This window comes from Eucyclogobius newberryi, unplaced genomic scaffold (genome assembly GCF_026437365.1).
Source record: "Eucyclogobius newberryi isolate DKJ021-1_F unplaced genomic scaffold, fEucNew1.0.hap1 SCAF_22, whole genome shotgun sequence".
NCBI classification, from domain to species: domain Eukaryota; kingdom Metazoa; phylum Chordata; class Actinopteri; order Gobiiformes; family Gobiidae; genus Eucyclogobius; species Eucyclogobius newberryi.
The window spans coordinates 14,503,059-14,522,573 of record NW_027315857.1 but is presented as its reverse complement, the minus strand read 5'-3'; the positions used below and the strand labels follow the sequence as shown (position 1 = coordinate 14,522,573).

At 40.0% G+C, this 19,515-nt stretch overlaps 1 protein-coding gene across 1 annotated transcript; it reads left to right on the top strand.

The window, feature by feature from the left end:
- The first annotated feature begins 707 nt into the window (after positions 1-707).
- On the top strand, positions 708-16,049 carry arhgef15b (Rho guanine nucleotide exchange factor 15b). The gene is made up of 16 exons (XM_072459056.1): positions 708-1,013; positions 8,019-8,522; positions 10,629-11,549; positions 11,677-11,728; positions 11,817-11,890; positions 12,090-12,304; positions 12,947-13,107; positions 13,188-13,340; positions 13,432-13,561; positions 13,772-13,846; positions 13,925-14,017; positions 14,084-14,238; positions 14,326-14,493; positions 14,567-14,652; positions 14,718-14,822; positions 15,781-16,049. Exons 2-16 carry the CDS (start codon positions 8,117-8,119, stop codon positions 15,954-15,956), a joined length of 2,970 nt encoding a protein of 989 aa, XP_072315157.1. The 5' UTR covers positions 708-1,013; positions 8,019-8,116; the 3' UTR covers positions 15,957-16,049.
- Positions 16,050-19,515: the final 3,466 nt, after the last annotated feature.

Here is a 19,515-nt window from a genome sequence, read left to right as displayed (position 1 = left end):
CCAAAACATATGATAAACAATCTGCATGTAAGCCAAACATGGTGCAAGTTTATTACATTTATGCCTTTCCAAAACAGGGCGCTAGGTGGAGGCAAGGAACAGGAGAGTCGTAGTACTAATGAAGGGAGGAAAGTTATCTAAATGAATTTCAGGGAAAAATAAACACAGTGGTAAATATGCGCTATGTGAAAACGTACTAAAAACATTTGCGTATGAAAAATACACTCTCAAAATGCAACTGAAACAAGGAGAACTGAAACGATTTATTCGCCAATAAACCGAAACGAAACAAACCACAGTTTTTACTGTAGTGTCTGATCATAGAACTAGATAATGGCTCATAAACATTGATTTATGATAAGACTTATCCCTGATCGTAAACTGCACCCACTTCCACAAAGTTACTTACTACAACCTCAATTATCGCTGTGACAAAACACTACTCGGCCCTTCAAAATAAAACGGTCACACAGATGGATTGTACAGAGAGTGAGCGAGGCGGGAAAATACTTTAAAAATATGTTGTCTGCCTTAAATACTAAACAACTTTAGACAAACATGTATTTCTCCTTACCAATTGTATTGTCATTCTTTGCATACTTCCTTGGGTGTGCTCTGAATTGACTCTTATTTTATTGCACTTCCGGGATATTCCAGGCGTTTGATGGAGCGAGAATCCCCGCCTGCACTCCACTGCCTCCTGTCCGCTCCCCCTGGCCCTCACACGAGCTGCAGCGGTAACAAAGAAGACAACCAGGGGGATGATGCGTGCCCTTCTGTCAAAACAGCATTAGCACACGGGACTGGTGGCAGGATTTCGCCAAAAAGAAGCAGTAGATTTTGTTTTTTTTTGACTGCTGTCTTACATCTTCCCGAGGCTGAAGTTGGAGGTGACCAGGAGAGCTACACTTTGATCTCCTCTGTGATCTGTAACAGCGTTTTCTCAGTCAGAGATGGTGATCTGCTAAAATCACAACACAAACCTGACATTTGGACAGATCTGGAGAATATTGGTACGTTTTTCTTCATATGTCTTAAGAGTCTCGTGTGTTTGTTTGTTTGTTTGTGTGTGTGTGTGTGTGTGTGTGTTGGACCTTTGCACCTGTTCTCTTGAAGGAAGTAGCCTGAAATGTTTACCTACAGCGTAACTTCATTATACGATCAAATGGAAAGTTAAGTCGTTTCCATTACTAATCATTTTTGATCACTGCAATTTTAACATACAGCTGTCTCAATTTGATAGTCCTTTGGTAAAGTTTTATAATGGGTTCTTCTTCATTAGTGGGTAACAGGGCAGGAACAAAATAATACTAGACAAAACATATTCTCTTTTTTTTCCTATTACGAGTGTAAACTGATCAGAATAAAGGCTAAAAGGTAATTTTTGAAAGCTTAGGGGTGCCATAGCTGATGTTCAATGTTACAACAATTCAGTCATAAGTCAACAAAACTAAAAGCGACTATTATGACAATTGAATTCCATACTAAATGTCTCTTGCTCATTCCTTGAATGCATGTCAGAATGATCACGCGTCATCTACATGCCAAACCGGACTGAAATTACAGTAATATTATCCAGCAGCATTCCCCGTGTATGTGTGTTTCCATTTTCCATCACACCTTTCCGTCTGCTCTTCCTGGCCAACGTGGAGCTTCCACTGTCATCACATGAGCGTCGGTCGATACTAGCCTACCACTGTGTGCTAAAGCCCACCTGTACCCACCAACCCATTAAGCTGATGAGGGCTGGATCTTAAATACAGGGAGGTAAACCATTTCTTACAGTGTGAGATAAACAATGACCCACTGACCCAGCCTGGCAGTGAAATCCTGCAGACTGGACACTCGGAGCTCTTGAACTATTATACTAACCAGGTCAATACAGGCTAAGGAGACAAAAGAAGAGGGGGTGCCATCAAGAATCAGGGGGGAAATATAAGTAAGTGTATTTAGTCTAGAGTAGCACAGTGACACAATAGCCATGTTGTCTATAAATGTGTTTGCAGTGAACACACCCAGGTTTGAGGGGATTTAATGGCACGCTCTGGACAATAAGCATGACCTGCAGGCAAAAGTATTCCTGTACACAGGTCAGAGCCCCACTAAACAATCATGTATGATGTCTTTATGTAGGGCTGCAATGATTAATCAGAATAATCATAACTAGTCAATTAAATAATTGTACTGTGATCTGTCATTGTCATCATCTGAATTATACAGACTCAACACAGACTTAATTCTTAAATCAGAATATCAAAGCACAATAATTTCAGATTTTCCAATAATACACTTTATTCGTAAATAATCTCTATCAAGAATTCTTTAGTCACCATATATCAACCTTTATTTGCTTAAACGTTGATTTATTTTTTATTTTATTCCCATTTAATAAAACAAATTAAGCCCAACTGTTATTTTTTCCCATTTTTTGAACTTCAATTATAATTATTATTTTGGTCAACTTGGTGCAGTTTGAGTCATCATTTTTCCCCTGCTGCCAGGAGTATCCTCCAAAGGCATCCATTTATTGTGTCCACGGCAGGCGTTTAAAGGCCAATTTACATAGTTCTGAAATCAAGTGGGATGGTTGTGTCGCTTTATTGGTGATTACAGACATAATTGTTTGACTAGTCGTCTAATTGAAAAGATATTTGCTGACTAGTTGACTGCAAAAATAATAATCAGTCGCAATGCTACGCTTAAAGATCTTTTTCTCGTAAATCAGAGTGCAGAGTGAACTCTCTCATGAGTGTCGCAACAAAACCTGAAGAGACTTTTTGAAACCCAAACTGTCAAAGCGGTGCAGTCATGTCTCTCAAACTGGTCTTACAGGCTTGTGGGCTTTCTTTGGTTACAAACAGCAAGTGCCTGCTGGCGGTATTGATTTAAGGGAGCTATGTTGAAAGAAACGTCACATTGGATGTTGGCGCTTTGCCTTTTGTTCACCTGTCGGCATTAGGCTCTACACACTGATTACATTCTTTACAAAGTTAGGATTTGTCCACAAGTTCATATGCTATTATTGACCTGCCAAAATGAAAGTGCTTCTAATCCCGTGTCTGACCTTTTGGACCTCCCTTTTAAAGTAATACTCAATTTTATGGGCTTATGAATTTTTAACGTTCTGATACATTTGCAATGGCTGTAATGATACCGGTAAATGGAATCTATAAATGACACTGCCGTTCAAATGCTCTTAGACTACATTTCATGCCACTACTTGCTTCAGGTACAGATATGGCTGCTCTGTGTGACTCATCAAATGACTAACCCACAGTTAGTTCAGTGTTACATCAGCTGTCACACACTTTTCAAATTATAGACCTGGAATCTGCAGCCTGAACAGTTGGTCATCTATTAGCTGTATATATTTGATTTCACTTTGACATCACTGTGAGTCTATTTACGCCATTTGAAGACGTTTGGTTTGGCATTATTTCTATTAGGGTTGTCATAATGCTAAAAACTCGATTTTGTTACTGAGGAATATGCTCGATATTGATTCCTATACCACAATTATAACCACATTTTTAAAAAGAAAATATAATGTAGTTGTCAACACAAAATAACTTCCCATGGGCTCCTATACTACTTCTTATAAAGTGTTCATGAAAGGTCACATTTAGTCCTGTTTTTTTTTTGTTTACCCCAAATGAGTATCAAGGTTCGATACTAGTTTTAGTTTAGATTATTTGCTGATTTTTGATACTTTTGACAACTCTACTGTCAATAATATTTCATTCATATTTTCTGAAAACATTTTTGATGTGTGTCACTTGACTTGCCTTAATGAAATGAGGTTTATTTGCTCACAGTGTACAGTGGATGAAATCTGCTGTTAACAATTAATGGTTTAGGACAGTAGTGTTATGCCTCATTAAACCTGAAATGTTATGGATTTATTTATTTTCACTTTACTGCCTCCCCTGACCGAGTTTGGTTGGCATTTCTCAGTGTAAACATGGATATTTAATGCTGCTGACACAGTCCTTCTCCTAATGTAAATCAGTAAGCACATGCTGGTGATTCATAAAATATTTAGGAGCCGAGTCGATGGACTTTGTTGGGGATTCTGCGCAATAAGGAAAATATGTGAAATGCAAAATAAATTTGAACCATTTTTTAGCATAGACCGTAAACTTAAACTGCACACAAGGTGCGTGCAGCTTTTCAACAAGCTGGAATTGTAACTTCTGTTACTTTAAAGACACCTTTGGACGCCTTTTCAAAATAAAAGCTTTGACTGCTTGACATGTTACAAACTTATAAATATGATAAAGCAATAAAGCAATATCTTTGATGTCATTTACTCTCCCACCAATCATTATAGCTTAATGACAACCAAAATGTAGAGCGAAAATTATTTCCTAATGAAGTAATGACTTTAACCAAATCTTAAGGGGGTAGCGCATTAGTCCATTAACAAAATAAACTTTCTGCAACGGGCTTTCCTGGAACAATGTCCTTTTTCAATCTTCTTTTCTCCATAATGAATCTTCACTTTCCATTCTTGTTAGTTATTGTGTCCATTACCCTTTCCATGTCAACATCTCCAACCAAGTTTCTCCGTGAGGTGTGCCATTTTTGCCGTGTTGTAATATTAGCAAGATATTCTCTTTTTTTTCCAATGTGACCAAAACTGTTCCGTGAACTGCACCTTTCATGTGCAGACATGTCCTCTGATGAATTTACCTGCAGATAATTTGGGGTCAAAGGTTCTGTGCTGTTAGGGTCACTTAGATTGCTCTCTGTAAGAGGCCTACTCTTCACAATAGACATTGCCTCCTAAAAGAATGACCTTAGAGAGGTATCGTCCATTCTGTCTGATGAAAGTGGTGCTGATGAGCGAAGAATGTTTTGTTGGTCAGAATCTATTTGTTTCAAGCATTCCTGCAGTTCATATTCAGTCTCTACACAGTTGCTTCCTTCCTTTCTTTTACTGCTTCTCTTATTGCTATGAAGCAGCGAAGGCCATGAATAAAGCTGTGGTCATTTCTGTGTGAACTGCTCTGCCACAAAGGCATATGAAAATAATCAGAATCAGAAACGATTTATTTCCATTGTCAATGAACAGAATTAACAAACATAGAAACTTGCTTTGGTGATGCGGTGCAACGTAAAATAATCCCCACTCTAGTCAAGAAGAAAAGGGGTCCATAATGCTTTTGCACTTTGCGGGATAGTTTTGTTAGAACAAAGGACAAAAACAGTCCATTCCACAATATGTGAGATGGGTCTAATCTTTGTGACAGAAGATCAGCCATCTTTTGTCCTCTGTGCCTCTCCTTACACACATTACACAAATGCAAAATCCATTTAATCTGATCTCGTTAATAGCCTGTCCTTTTCCCTGATGTTGCACTTTTCTGTGGAAATGAGCTATTAATAGTTATTTGGTGACATGGTGATTCTTTGGGACTATGACTGGCTGTTTCAAAGTAATTGAGAATGATGGACTTTTCATCCTTCCTCTAACCTTAAGGAGTCCATCCTCAAGAAAAGCATAAATCTCATACAACTTGCTTTTGCGAGGAAGTGTCTTTGCATTTCTGAGCATCTCTTTTGCATAGACATCAGCTCGTGCTTTCTCTCTTTCTTGTACTGAACTGTGGCTTGTTGTCTTGTCTTTCCTTTTGCCAAATGAATGAGTCGAGCTATGGCCTGTGTGGCTTTGTACCATGACGAAAACGTAATCAGCTCGTCTGATAAGCTTGAGTGGTCTGTTTTGAGTGTGTTCAGTTCGTTTCGATCTCTGGATCGCCGAGGGGAACGTCCTGGTCATCACCTGGTCAACATCTTTGTCCCATAGAAACTGGCCATTTAAACCAGTCTGACGTGATGAGCTCACCTGACATATCTCCACTGCTAGGGGGAACTGTTAAGCCTTATCTTTTGAATGCCGTTAGACCAAAAGCTATGCAAATGGCGTGCTTATTGGTTTAGCCTAAAACTACTTTAGAGTCTGTCCAGAAATACGACCTGTGACAATCCAAGCTCATCCTTTACAGTGATGGAGACAACAGCAGCTCTCGGTTTGAGTCTCGGTATTGTAGCAACTCTGGTCTTTGCTGTAACAAAAGTACATTGAACATCGCAATCTTTGATTACATGTCTCAAATATGAACACTGCCCATAACCATATGAACAGCGTGGTATTATAACCAAGTCATGTTTCCAGTTATCCCATATTGATCTTTGTTCTGAGTCCAAATGAGGAGAGTAATCCCAGTGGGTAAAGGGATGCAACCATGGACAGGACCACGCCTTGTGGCAGGTTTGTCATTGGGGCGAAAGTGAAATCTAAAAGTGCTCTTTCAAGTTTAGAGTTTAAAGGCTAGGTCACAGTCTTGCTTGGTGTGGCATGTTCAGATGGAGGAATGCGTTCTATTACTGTGTGGTTGTTACTCACAAACCTGTGCAGTCTGAGGCCGCCTGCTGCACATAGCGTCTGAGCCTCTGTTACCAGCTGAATGGCTTCTTTGATGCTTGCAGTGCTTGTTACACGTAGAAATCATGTAGAAATCTTTCATGATGAACTGCAAAGCAAGAGAAAACACAGTCTCGTTCTCTTTAGCAAGATGCTTTAAGCTGTAATTGGCACAACCTGTCGAGGATGTGCCTTTTCATTCTAAACTCATGTGGTTCAGTGTTCGGATTGACGTTTTTCCACCATACTTTACGACCTCTGACAGTTTACATTTGAGACTTTCTAGTAGGACAGTTTCCTCATGTGTGTTGTCAGATAAGTGTGGTCTCTCCTTAAACAGGAACGGCATTTCATAATGTCTTCCTATGTTTTTGTAAATGTCTTCCTTGAGTGTGTTTAAAAAGACACTGCCATGCTTGTTATTATCTTTGACTTCAAACTTGAGAATATTGATTGATATTTTAATAGATCTATGGTGCTGCTTTTCAACTAACTGGAAATGTAACTTCCGTTTTAGAGACACCTTGTGGCTGTTTCACAAGTCTTAACAAAATAAAAACATTGACAATATTTACAAATGTATAAATCTGATAAAGCAATGAAGCAAGATCTTTGAGGTCAAGATTATAGCCTAGTCTTATGCTATAGTATTATAGATTACACTGTTGTTTGGTAGGACAAAGTCTACATTTCTTAAAGGACTTACATTATACAGCTCAGGGTCTAAGCTGATGATTAATCTCACTTTGGAACGTTGGAGTATGTTCTCCATTGTCGTTGTTGTTTATTACATACAATAAAGATTAGGATTGCACTAGTGTTGTGAAAATGCTAAAATTCCAAACTCAGTCTCAATACTAGGAAAAGGCTTGGAACCCAATATTACTTTTGATAGCATATGATAAATGTAACTTTTTTAGACAACATAATTTTCAACACATATTATTGTTGTGTTTTATACTCTGTTCTGAGTTGGCTCAAGACCATTTAAAGGTGGTATGGACGATTTTTTTCAGCAAATTTTGTATCATATTTCCTCGTGGCGTGGATAAATCATTTGTCCTGCCACGTATCAATCATAAAACGCACCTATCGCTCACCTGCAGCCGCGTGCGGTTCGTCCCCACGTTTCTGCGTGCCTAAGCGCATGGATCTATCATAATATAGTTCCCTCAGTGTACGGGGCAAAATGAAGACGGAGAAAGACAGTTCGAGCTGACGCAGAAGTGGACAGAATTCTACGGGAGAGGAGAGATGCGATGCGCTCCGTTGCGCTAATAAACAAACGCACGTGTGTGTTGTATCAGTCCACACGGGGGAGTGCGCATGCGCACTTCCGCCTGCGTTCTCAAATCGCCGAAAAATCGTCCATACCGCCTTTAAACCTCAAAATATTCAGAAAAGTTTGAATTGTTTCCTTTTTATGTTATGTTTTACAGTATTGGTACCTGCTTATATGTGAATATCTAGTTTCAATACTAGTTTCAGTAATGATTAGTATGATATAAATGCACATTGCATCTTCTTATCATTAGATTAAGCACTATTTATTAGTGATTGTTAATTTGCACACTTTTCCTTGTTATTGCAGATGCAGAAAACAACATGCCTAGAGTGTCTTAAGCCTCCAGAGCCTGGCCCTTGTGTGGTCAGTGCAGCAAGTGAAAGCGTCACTAAACAGAAGAAATTATGTCCAGTGTGGATCCGTTCCCCCGCCTTCCTTCACCTCATGCAGAAGTCCCCCCAAAGCCTCTTCACCCAGAGTCTCCTCTGCTGGGTGACAGAGGCAGCCCTGTGCGGAGCTCTGGAGGGATGGTGCAAAGTATGGTGACAATATTCAGCAAACAGGAGCCAGCCCCGAGTGCAGCCTCCACCAAAAACACAACCTCCACCAAAAACACAAATGGCAATGCCGAGCCTATATACAGACGGATTTCAAAAGCAAGGCCACCGACCATAAAACCAAAACCTGGACATCTGAGTTTGCCTCTTGTTGCGCCTCCGCTGCCCATGAAGAGAAGCAAAATCTTGAAAAAACAAGAGAGTGTGGCAGGAAATGAGGGGGACGGTGCCCAAGTGGAAAGTGACCGATCAGGTAAAGTCTTTTCATCATACGCTCTACTATATTAAGTAACTACTTCATTTCTCTTTATATGAAGATCCACTCACACAATGTTTTTATTTTATGGTATTTAGAACTAATTATTATTCAATGCTATGTGGAATTTGGTAGATTGGAGTCATCAGTCCAGGTTTAGAACTTCATTGGTGGTCTCATCATTTACAGTTTGTGTGCTCTTTTGAAGGCAATTACAAGCAGCTGCTATATATTATATGGCTGAAAAATAAATTGTAATGGAATTGAAAGTTATTTTGGAAATAGAAAATATCCTGTCTCCACGGTGTATTAGTATTTTCTTATAGTAGTACCAACAGTAGTTTGGACATCTACATGCTTGATCAGAATGCATTTCTTGTTGGGCTGTGTGCTTGTTTAATCTAGTGATTATTCTTTCGATTCATTGAATAGGTGGATTAGTTAGATCGCAAAAGGCTCTTAAATATAAGATATTTGCTAACTCTGACCCAGATGAAAGTAACGTGATGGCGTATTTTTACATTAAAAAAAAACTAAATCTACATGTGTCTGATGTAATCACTGCTCTGTCTGATCTCTAAAACCAACATAGCATGTTTTGGAATTTATGTATAGTAGAGATAACGATTATTGTGTTATTAAATGACGTAGTTGTGATTAATCAGTTAACTTGTTTCACAATTATTTGGCCAATAATTGAAATCACGATTACTCCTATATTGTTGAAATGAATCTGTAGAGAAAGTAGACCTAAAATATTTTATTAGTAATGTTTTGTGACACTTTGTGTCAAAGCCCTAGATTCGAAATTTGCACTTTTTCTCCAGGTTTTGAGTGGCATGTTTTGTCCCCAAAAATACAATCAGATATTATTTTTCAAAATCATTATGCCATGATTCTTATAAATAAATAAAATAGTATTCTCTCTTTCTTTATGAAGTGTGTTTGTTTGTAAGACTGTTTGTTTGTAAGACTGTTTTTATGTTCAGGGTGGTGCTAGACTCTGGTAGGTGTGGTGCTGCTGACTAATAAAGCCTCTTTTATCTGGTTTGTGGAGGTTACCTGTGCCGACAGGTGCAAATCACAATGAAGCCATGTTCAATGAACATGGAAAGTAACCAATGCAAAAGCAGATGTATTTTTTAATATTGTTTTTTGTTTAATGAGGAAGCACTGACATTTAGCTGATGTGAAATGCAACATATAAAATACAACAGGGTTATTTTTATTATTGTTGATACCTATGAATGTCCATGGATGCTAATGTATAATATAATGTTTTAAATGAATTAGCTGTATTGATCCTCTCCTGCCCAACCACTTCATGGTGGATTTTCTCCATAGAAAGCAGCAGATTATAGTTTTAGTTTTGAAAAATGCCAATGCTAATTTTTTTTAACTTGTATGAGTATGAATATTTTGTATTTTATTTATTAGTAAAGGGACAACAGTCTTGTAAAGATTATAGCCAATGTGGATTATTTCAGTCCCTTGGCAGGTTGATGTCAAAGTATCTACAGGACAAAAATGTAACCAGGACTCTCAAGGTTAGGGTGATAGGTGATAGGTGACTCAAGCCAGAAATTGGGAGCGCATCAATCAAACACGCATGAGTCAATCAAAATATAACTTTGGGTAAACTAATGATGAGTGAGAACCATTGTGACATGGTCAAAATACCATGAGTCCATTTGAATATTTGCATAAACCTTCTGGTTCGGGTGACTGGGCTATTTCGTATTTCCGTGTTCATTCATTTCCTTTTGTCAATATTGTTTCATTGACTATGGATAACCCGCACCATCTTACAAAACATTCCATGAATATTTGAACATATCCTTTAATGCATTGCAGTGCTGTATTTGCGTGGTGATGATGTGCTGACTGGGCAGTCCTGTTTGTCCAGTTCAGAGACAAACGGGTGGGGAAAGGCTTTTAGTACTGCCGTGAAGTAGTGGGCAGTAAAATGCATGATTGTGCTTAACCTTAGGCCTGATGTGTTTGATCTGCCTCCAGGTTGTCTGCAGTTTCCCATTCAGGGACAAATAAAGACCTTCTTAGATTGATTTTGTTTTTAAATAAGTGTTTTTGTGTCTGATGCAGAGCCGGATGGTAAGGAAGTGGAGGCACAAGTGTTCAGAGGAAGAGATGCAGACTCTGAGCCCAGCCTGAGCACCCCCCTCAGTCCCTGCTGTGAGCCATGCTGTACCTGTGTGTGCCACCAGCAGCACCCCGGCATGATGCTCATATGGGTCCCTTTAGACCCGGGGAAAGAGGAGGAACACGATTTGGCAGAGTCGGAGGTGGAGGAACCAGACATGGATGAGAATGGCGCAGAGGACACAGAGCAGGGGGAGGATCGGCAAGAGGAGGAGACTGACACTGAAGATGAATTGGATGTGCTTCCCAATGAGCCTAAAGACAAAACAAGGTTCCAGCAAAATTTAAATGTTCTGATTGCTGAGGGCCACAGGAGGCGCTCCGACCCAGGGCCTCACGCGATTCTACGTACTTTGGCAAAAGAAAATCGGGCCGAGTCTCCTCCAATTCCTCCAAAACGTACACGTTCTCCTTCTGTCATCCCAACAAATCCTGTTAATGAAGAGGAGAGCATTTATGAGGTTAATCTTCCTTTGGTTGACCCCACCGCTAAAAAGTGCAAAGAACTGGATATCCCTTTGATCACAGTCAGAAAACTACATGGATCAAAACTGTCCTACAGCACCTCAGACCCATCGTCAGAGTTTCAGACTGATTTTGAGGACGCCCCCCCTGCAATACCGCCCCGCATGCCCATTCCACCCGACACTCAAAGCCTCACACGGCTGCTCATAGGCTTTCAGCCTATAGAGGAAGAAGTACATTCCTTTTTGCTCCCACCCAGAGGCACAAGTCCCCAAAGGGTCTCCACTCCTCCCAAAAGCCCCCTTGCTCCTCACAGACCGCCACCACCACCACCTAAGTCAGACCCTCGCAGACTGAGCACTGCCTCAGTGCAATCTCTTCCAGTCCCTCTCAGAAAAGGTTTCTAGATTTCATATTTTACATTAATAATATTACATAGACTACACACAGCCATGTGACTTACACATACTGTACAATCATTCAATTTGGAAACCCAGATCATTCATTTGGTCCTTTTGTTTTATAGAAGAGCTAAATGAGAAGGATGAGGATGAAAGTGAGAACACAGTGGCTATACCGTATGTCTTTCTACATCCAAAATTTTTGTACATTGTTTTTGATCTATTATATATTTTTCTTTGTTAATTATTTTTCTTTTTTTCTCAGGCGTCCAGTTAGAACCCTATCACTAAGAAAAGGGGCTTCATTGGACAGACTACAGGAGTTCAAACAAAAAGAAGGTAAAGCATATAAAAGCTATGAAGCCAAATACAGTGGATGAATTTTGTCAGGAATATATTTACCACTGTAAATGTCATTGTTATGCTTATATATGTACCTCATAATCGCTCATATCATAACCTCATAAAAGCTATTGGATGATTAGATATTTAATACTAACTGCTTTCTTTGTTGAAACTGTTGCTGCTCTCATCGCAGAGCCCTTGTACCAGACGTACCGCGCCAGTGTCATCACTAAAGAGATCAAGCGGCAGACCGTTTGTCGTAACATCAGCAAAGTTAGTGCTGACTTCAATAACGGGTCCAGTCCGGTGCCCACGTCAGCCAAGAGCACCCTGTGGCAGGACCTTCAAGCCGTACGAGACTGTGGGGCTCTGGAAGAACTCAGCCCTGAACAGTGTAAATACCAGGAGGTGAGGAAACGGGAAAGGTTTCCGTCAGTGAAAGAAAATCAATGTTTTTTCCACACATTAGCCTTCAGTGGGGTGTTAAGTTACTGTATACTTTAATGTAATAATGTGAGATCCATAAAGTTTTATACAATACTGCTTTGGTGCAATGCCAAAGTCCATGAAGGCTTTTACTGTCAGAGGAAAAAGACAGGAGGGTAGTTCTCAGTTGCTTTTATGTGAGTAACTTTTGAAGAAATTGTACTTTTCATTGTAGTTTTGGACACCACATGTTTTATTTTTACTTGAGTAATATTTAGTTTCAAGTTACAGTATTCTTACTTGAGCAGTAGTATCCCCAAATACCATTTTTCACTCATCATCATTTCTTGGACCACTGCTTTGTCATTTTGCTTGAGTTATATTATTTTGAAGTAATGTTACTCTTACTTGAGTAAAACCTTTGACTATGATACCCACCTTTTGGTTAAAACTAAATTATTCATTTCAAAATAAATGTTTACAAGGTTATAGATCAATCAAATAACACAAAAATACATATTAGTATTAAAATGATTGTACCCAGCCCTATATAAAAACGTGTTATGCATCTAGATTTGTGTGCTGCTTCTTTCTCGCTTACTTCTTTTCTTGTTTGTCTGACAGAGTATGTTCGAGGTCTTGACATCGGAGGTTTCGTACCTTCGGTCGTTGGGTGTATTGATTGAACACTTCATGGCAAACCGGGAGCTGGAGGAAACGCTAATTATCAGGGACAAGAAAGAACTTTTTTCCAACATATTGAGAATTCGAGAGGTCAGCGAGAGGTAAGAAAAGGAGCATCCAGTGGAAAAGTACAATTGAGTTTTGCTTGCTGGTGTCTCATGTCTGTTGTTTTACTGAGCAGGTTCCTGAGTGACCTAGAAGATCGCATATTTGAGAAAATTGTCTTCTCAGATATTTGTGACATCATTCACTACCACGCACAGCACAACTTCCCCGCTTATATTGACTATGTTCGCAACCAGTTCTTCCAAGAGAAGACCTACACCCGTCTCCTGTAAATATTTAACACATTTTCCTGATTCCATTTGTATGTTCAACGATAGATTGGTCAAAAATACTGTGTGTTTGTATGTGTATATTTACAGAAAGAACAATGTACAGTTTACAGCGGTTATTACTCGTCTCCAAGAGTCCCCTCAGTGCCAGCGTCTTCCTTTTATGTCCTTCCTGTTGCTGCCCTTTCAGAGGATTACACGGCTCAAAATGCTCATCGAGGTTAGCCACACAATATAGTACACTAATATATTTGTCCATGATGTTTATATATTTATCATTAAGGCTTTCACTGTATCGTACATTAGAAAAGTATGCATTTAGCTTGTTTAAAACTCTCCAACATGATCTATAATCCTTTTTGTAACATAGACACGCTTTTGCTCTGATTCAATCCACCCTGTTGGTTCTGACAGTTGTTGTTTGTTTCAGAACATCTTAAAAAGAACAAAGGAGAAAGCTAAAGAGGAGGAGACTGCCTCCAAAGCATTGGCTTCTGTGGCAAAGGTAAACACCAAAGTCTATTGCGCCTCTAGTTGCCTTTCAATGTTTGAAAATTATATTGAATTTTCTTTTCACTGACAGATAATGGATGAGTGCAACACAGAAGTTGGTAAGATGAAACAAACCGAGGAGCTTATACTTATCTCAATGACTCTAGAGTTCGAGAAGCTCAAGGTCAGCTCAGTGTTTCTATGTGTTTATTCTGTTGTTTATTCTACTAATTAACTGTGTCGCACGCAGGCTGTTCCAATCATCTCCCCCACACGGTCCCTGGAGAAGAAGGGAGAGCTCCAAGAAATGTCCAAAGGAGGAACTCTCTTCCACATGAGGGCCAAGTTCAACCCGGTCTACCTGTTCCTGTTTAATGACCTTCTCCTGATTACCACAAAAAAGAGGTTCGCATGCTCATCGTAGAACACTTCCTCATAGTTGAAAAACATGGAACAGAAAAGAGAATGAGATTTGTCCTTCTGCTTTTTTAGTACAGAGCGCTTTGTGGTCGTAGATTACGCTCACCGCTCCTTGGTGCAGGTGCAGGGGCTAGATGATGCCAGTAACAGCAGTGGAGTGTATGAGAACTGCTTCAACCTCATTCTACTGGAAAATCATCAGAAACGTCTCATGGAGCGGCTCTTGAAAGCTGCAAGCCGGTAACTAGCAGATATATATGTTATACAGTATATCTATAGAAGGGCGTCTGTAGATATAACCGTTATTTAACAGTTCAGACATGGAGAGGTGGATGGCAGCTTTCCCCAGCCCCACAAAGCAAGAGGAGGATGATAGTGAAGTCATTTATGAAGACTGGGGTGAGTGTGCAAAGCATGATTATATTATATACTGTAATTTGTGTAATGTTTGTTGTTCGTGTCAGACTGCCCTCAGGTGCAGTGCGTGGAGCAGTACGTAGCCCAGCAGGCAGACGAAATCTCCCTGGAGCCCACTGAAATCATCAATGTTGTGAAAAAAGGCAGCGAAGGTAAGAAAACACTTCAGGTTTTGTTTAAAGGTGCACTATGTAAGTTCGCCACTAGAGGGCCGCTTGCTTCATGTTATTGCTTTGCCATAGTCTTGCATTAAACGTATCCATCACCATAGAGACGAGCAGGTTTCGCCACGGGCCAAGTTACAGGTCAGATCTATGGAAAGGCAATTCCACTCACAGTAAAAAATGGCAAAGTAATGAAGGGAAAGTAATTAATCATGTGCAATACCGTCATATCCATGTGCAATTACTGTCGTACTCACAAGCAATTAAGGCCATATTCATGTGCATACAACTGATATAAATAAGAGTATTTTGTTTACTTACTTACTATTAGTATTATTTAGTCTTATGCTAGCTATTTTTTACTCTATTTTATTTTATTATTATTATTATTTTATTATTATCTTATTTTTATCTTTATCTTTTTATTTTATTTATCTATTTTATTTCCTCCATTCCCTATTAAGATATGAGGGGAGTTTTGTTAATAAGAGTTTTTTGTTTTGTTTATAAGAGTTCTTCTATTAAGATTTTTGAAACTTCCTATAAGTTATGTCCTTTTCCTCTGTATCTACCTGCATTGCAACAATGAAATTTCCCCATGTGTGGACAATAAAGGAATATCTTGTCTTATCTTAATGATGTCAGTCGGCTGGACAAAATTCAGTATTCAGTTTATTTCTGTTTGGCTCCAAAATGGCTTATAAATGTTGCCCATGTAATCCGCACGCACACCAATGACGTAATAATGCTGCACAATACGTTATAGCATCAGTACATTTATGTCTGAGCACTACTAATTAACTCCCCCCTGCTCACTTTTACCCCTAATCCCATTAAATCCACCATTTTTTACCTCAGCTATTTATTGATTTGTTCTAAATGTATTGCATGAACAAAGCCGGAACCTGCCCTTGTTTTTCTCCCATCCCCTCTCTCTTATTCGCAGGCATGTACCAAGGGATCCGCCTCTCCGATGGTCAGAAGGGCTGGTTCCCCGCAGAGAACGTCATCGAGATCACCAACGAGCACGTGAGGAGACGCAACCTACGGGAGCGCTACAGGGTCATGCAAGCGGCAAGCAACTTCACTCAGCTACACGGCAAGAGTCGAACTGTCAACTGAATCAGGAAACTGAAGCTGTGTTGACTGTCAAACAATCAATCAACAACACACTTTTACCAGAGTCATTGTTTCGATCAGGAAGTGAAATATACATAAGGGGAAGGGGACGATCATGAAACGGACCTGGCATGGATGGGATTTGACCTTTTTCTGAAAATGTGAGCAAAGAGCAGAAAAGGTTATGTATCGGAAGACAAGCTAAAGGATGTAGTTCAATCATTTTATATTAGTATGAATGGTAATGCCAAACGTTTATGTATGTATGTATGAATCTATATTTGAAGAGTTAATTTGCAAAAATGGATGCGTCAGTTTTGAAAATGTTTCAGTTTTCTTTCTTTTTTTAGCAGTATATGCACATACAACTATATTTTATATATATGTAATTTGGTTTATGGGATTTGCTCAAGAAGGAATTAAATATTTTTATTTTTGAAAACACTTTTCGACAAAGAGTAAATTGTAAACCTTTTTTTCAGATGCCACTTTTTTTTGCAAATTATCTCTTCATTTTACTGAACACTAAATTGCATGTAAAACTCAGGATCACATTGCCAGTTTCTGTTGTTAACTTAACATTTAGTCTGGCATTGTGGACCAGTAGCTCCCTCTGCAGTTTTTCATTTGTAAATGTTGTAAATAACAAGGTCCAAAGTCGTGTTTTTAATAAAACATGTTTTTATATTTGTGAATCAAAGTTGGTTCTATATTCAACCATAAACCAAAACAGACAATATAACAGCCAATGATACAGGAATTTCAATGTTTTAACTTTAAACCGTAAAAGACAAATGTCCAAAACCAACAGAAAAAAACACACTCAAAAAAAGTTAGTTGAATGGTTTCAAGTTTGTTCAAGCCCTAGATTCAAGAGCCCACACAAAGCCTCCCATTCAGACGTGGACAAGACTCTGACATCAGAAAGTAACACATCGTCAAACCAATCAGATTTTACATTGCAGCTGTGACTTGTTGCACCAAAACAGGTCAAAAGTGTATTTGCTGCTTCAATTTCTGGGTCAGACCACTGTTTTCCAAGCTCAGCCTCTCTTGAGTATCTGTACATTTGTTTATTTGCCTGATCTGAATTGCCGTGTGGAGCGGGGCTGAATCTGCCCCCATGTGAACGCAGCTTCCCGTCCCCATGATGAAGTTTGAGAAGGTTCGTGATGGTCTGATCCTCCTCCTGTGTCATCTGGATCACCATCCACATACGGTCACCTGGCCGAAGTCCCCCATCCCAGGACGAGCAGCCCAAGTTTCGGCTGAGATACTGCCCTGTTCTGAATGGATCCGAGTGGTTTGGTGGGGCCACACATGCAGACATGATCGGAGGAGGAGTGTTGAGCTGGAAGGATTCAAAGTCCTGAAAATGAACATGACAGAAAGCAAATTTAGGGATGTCACATGCATTGTAATCGTGAGTGATGGATTTAACCCAGCACTCGACTCTAGTGACCTCTTATGGTAATATAAAAATATACGACTATGTAAACCTTTGTACCTGTACTGTGATCAAACAGTTTACAAAGAAATGTGTGATTTAATTTTTTTCCACATTGCCTGACCATCACTGTAAGCATTGTTTGAGTTGACCTGAGGCTCATTAAAATGATATAAGGCATTATAAGCCCTGCTCAAGAGTGGTGGTTCCCAAAGCGGGGTCGGGATGCATTGGAGGGATGATTGGAAAATATACACACTGTTTTTACATATATTTTTGTATGTCTGTTGGGTAAAATAATGTAATTGAACCTGATTTTAGAAGTTTTTGGGACCCCAGGAGAGCAAGACAACAGTCCTATTATGTCTCATGTTCATGTCTTCCTTACCCTCCTCGCATTTAAATGATTGGGTATTCTGGTCCCACAAATCATTGTTCGATCTGTGTAGAAGAACTCTTGCAGAACCATGGGGTGGACTGTGGAACACACATGGCACATTGTTGTGATACTTCTATACACACATGAGGGGTTCAGTCCTTCTGTGCATTAATTATTTGTAACTGCATGTCATGTTTTGAAGTGTGTTTCTTGCCTGTTTGGACGTCCCCGTGACGTCTCCGCCCTGGGTCGGAGTAGAGGCCCATGAAGGAGGGGTGGTGCAGGCTCCTGGTGGAGTACGGAGGCGCGACTCTCTGATTACACTGCGAGAACAAACATTAGACCAATGCATTTCACTTTCTTATTAAACGTGCATTACTGCCTCGACTTACGATACGAGGCCTGTCTTTGGCTTCCATGTTTTTGCAGTCGTAAAGATGTTTTCTTCAACTTAATGCGACGCACGTGATTAGTTTGTGACGTGAAGTCAATAAAACACCTGCTTCCTTCTCTCCGGGGATAATTAGCGCCCTCTAGAGGGAAAAGAAGTTATCAAACTACTGGGTACAGTATAACAATCATAAAAAAAAGACTTATTATATATATATATTCTTATTAAATCCTGACATAACGCGATAGATCACGTTAAATCAGGTGTAAGTACTGTTATAACGTAAGGACAGCAATGATATGTTCAGGTGAGTGAAGAGAATGAGCTTAGTTGACACTTACAGATTGCCTTTCTCTTCCTATTTGTCTTCTGATTCTCCTCTGATCCGGCCCTGATCTGATTGATCAGGCGTTGGCGTTGGCGTTGGCGTTGGCGTTGGCGTTGGCGTTGGCGTTGGCGTTGGCGTTGGCGTTGGCGTTGGCGTTGGCGTTGGCGTTGGCGTTGGCGTTGGCGTTGGCGTTGGCGTTGGCGTTGGCGTTGGCGTTGGCGTTGGCGTTGGCGTTGGCGGTGGCGGTGGCGGTGGCGGTGGCGGTGGCGGTGTTGTTTTATGGCAGTTGGATCCAAGTATTACATTACCGCCAGACTTGTTTTATGGCGGTTGGCATCCGAGTGTTGCATTACCGCCAGACTTTATTCCTTAGACTTTGTCGTAGTCCTAAAAGTTCTTCTTCCAGTGCTTTGACTTCTAGTGCTTTGACAAAGCCCAAGAGGTCATGAGATGTCTTTGTTATTGTTGTTGTTGTTGTTGTTGTTGTTTTATGGCGGTTGGCATCCGAGTGTTGCATTACCGCCAGACTTTATTCCTCAGACGTTTCGTAGTCCTCAGACTCTGTCGTAGTCCGTAAAATTGTTGTTGTTGTTGTTTTATGGCGGTTGGCATCCAAGTGTTGCATTACCGCCAGACTTTATTCCTCAGACGTTTCGTAGTCCTCAGACTCTGTCGTAGTCCGTAAAATTGTTGTTGTTGTTGTTGTTGTTTTATGGCGGTTGGCATCCAAGTGTTGCATTACCGCCAGACTTTATTCCTCAGACTTTGTCGTAGTCCTCAGACTGTTGTCCAACCGTACTGCTTCTTATACTGTCTTCAAAGCACATGAGGGCATGAAAGCGCAGTGGAATGCATGACATCATAAAGCACCCTACCATTGCAGGTAGGGTGCTTTATTAAATCATAGAGCACCCTACCACTGCATGACATCATAGAGCACCCTACCACTGCATGACATCATAAAGCACCCTATCATTCTGTGGCTGAAGACATATCATGACCTCATGGGCTTTGTAA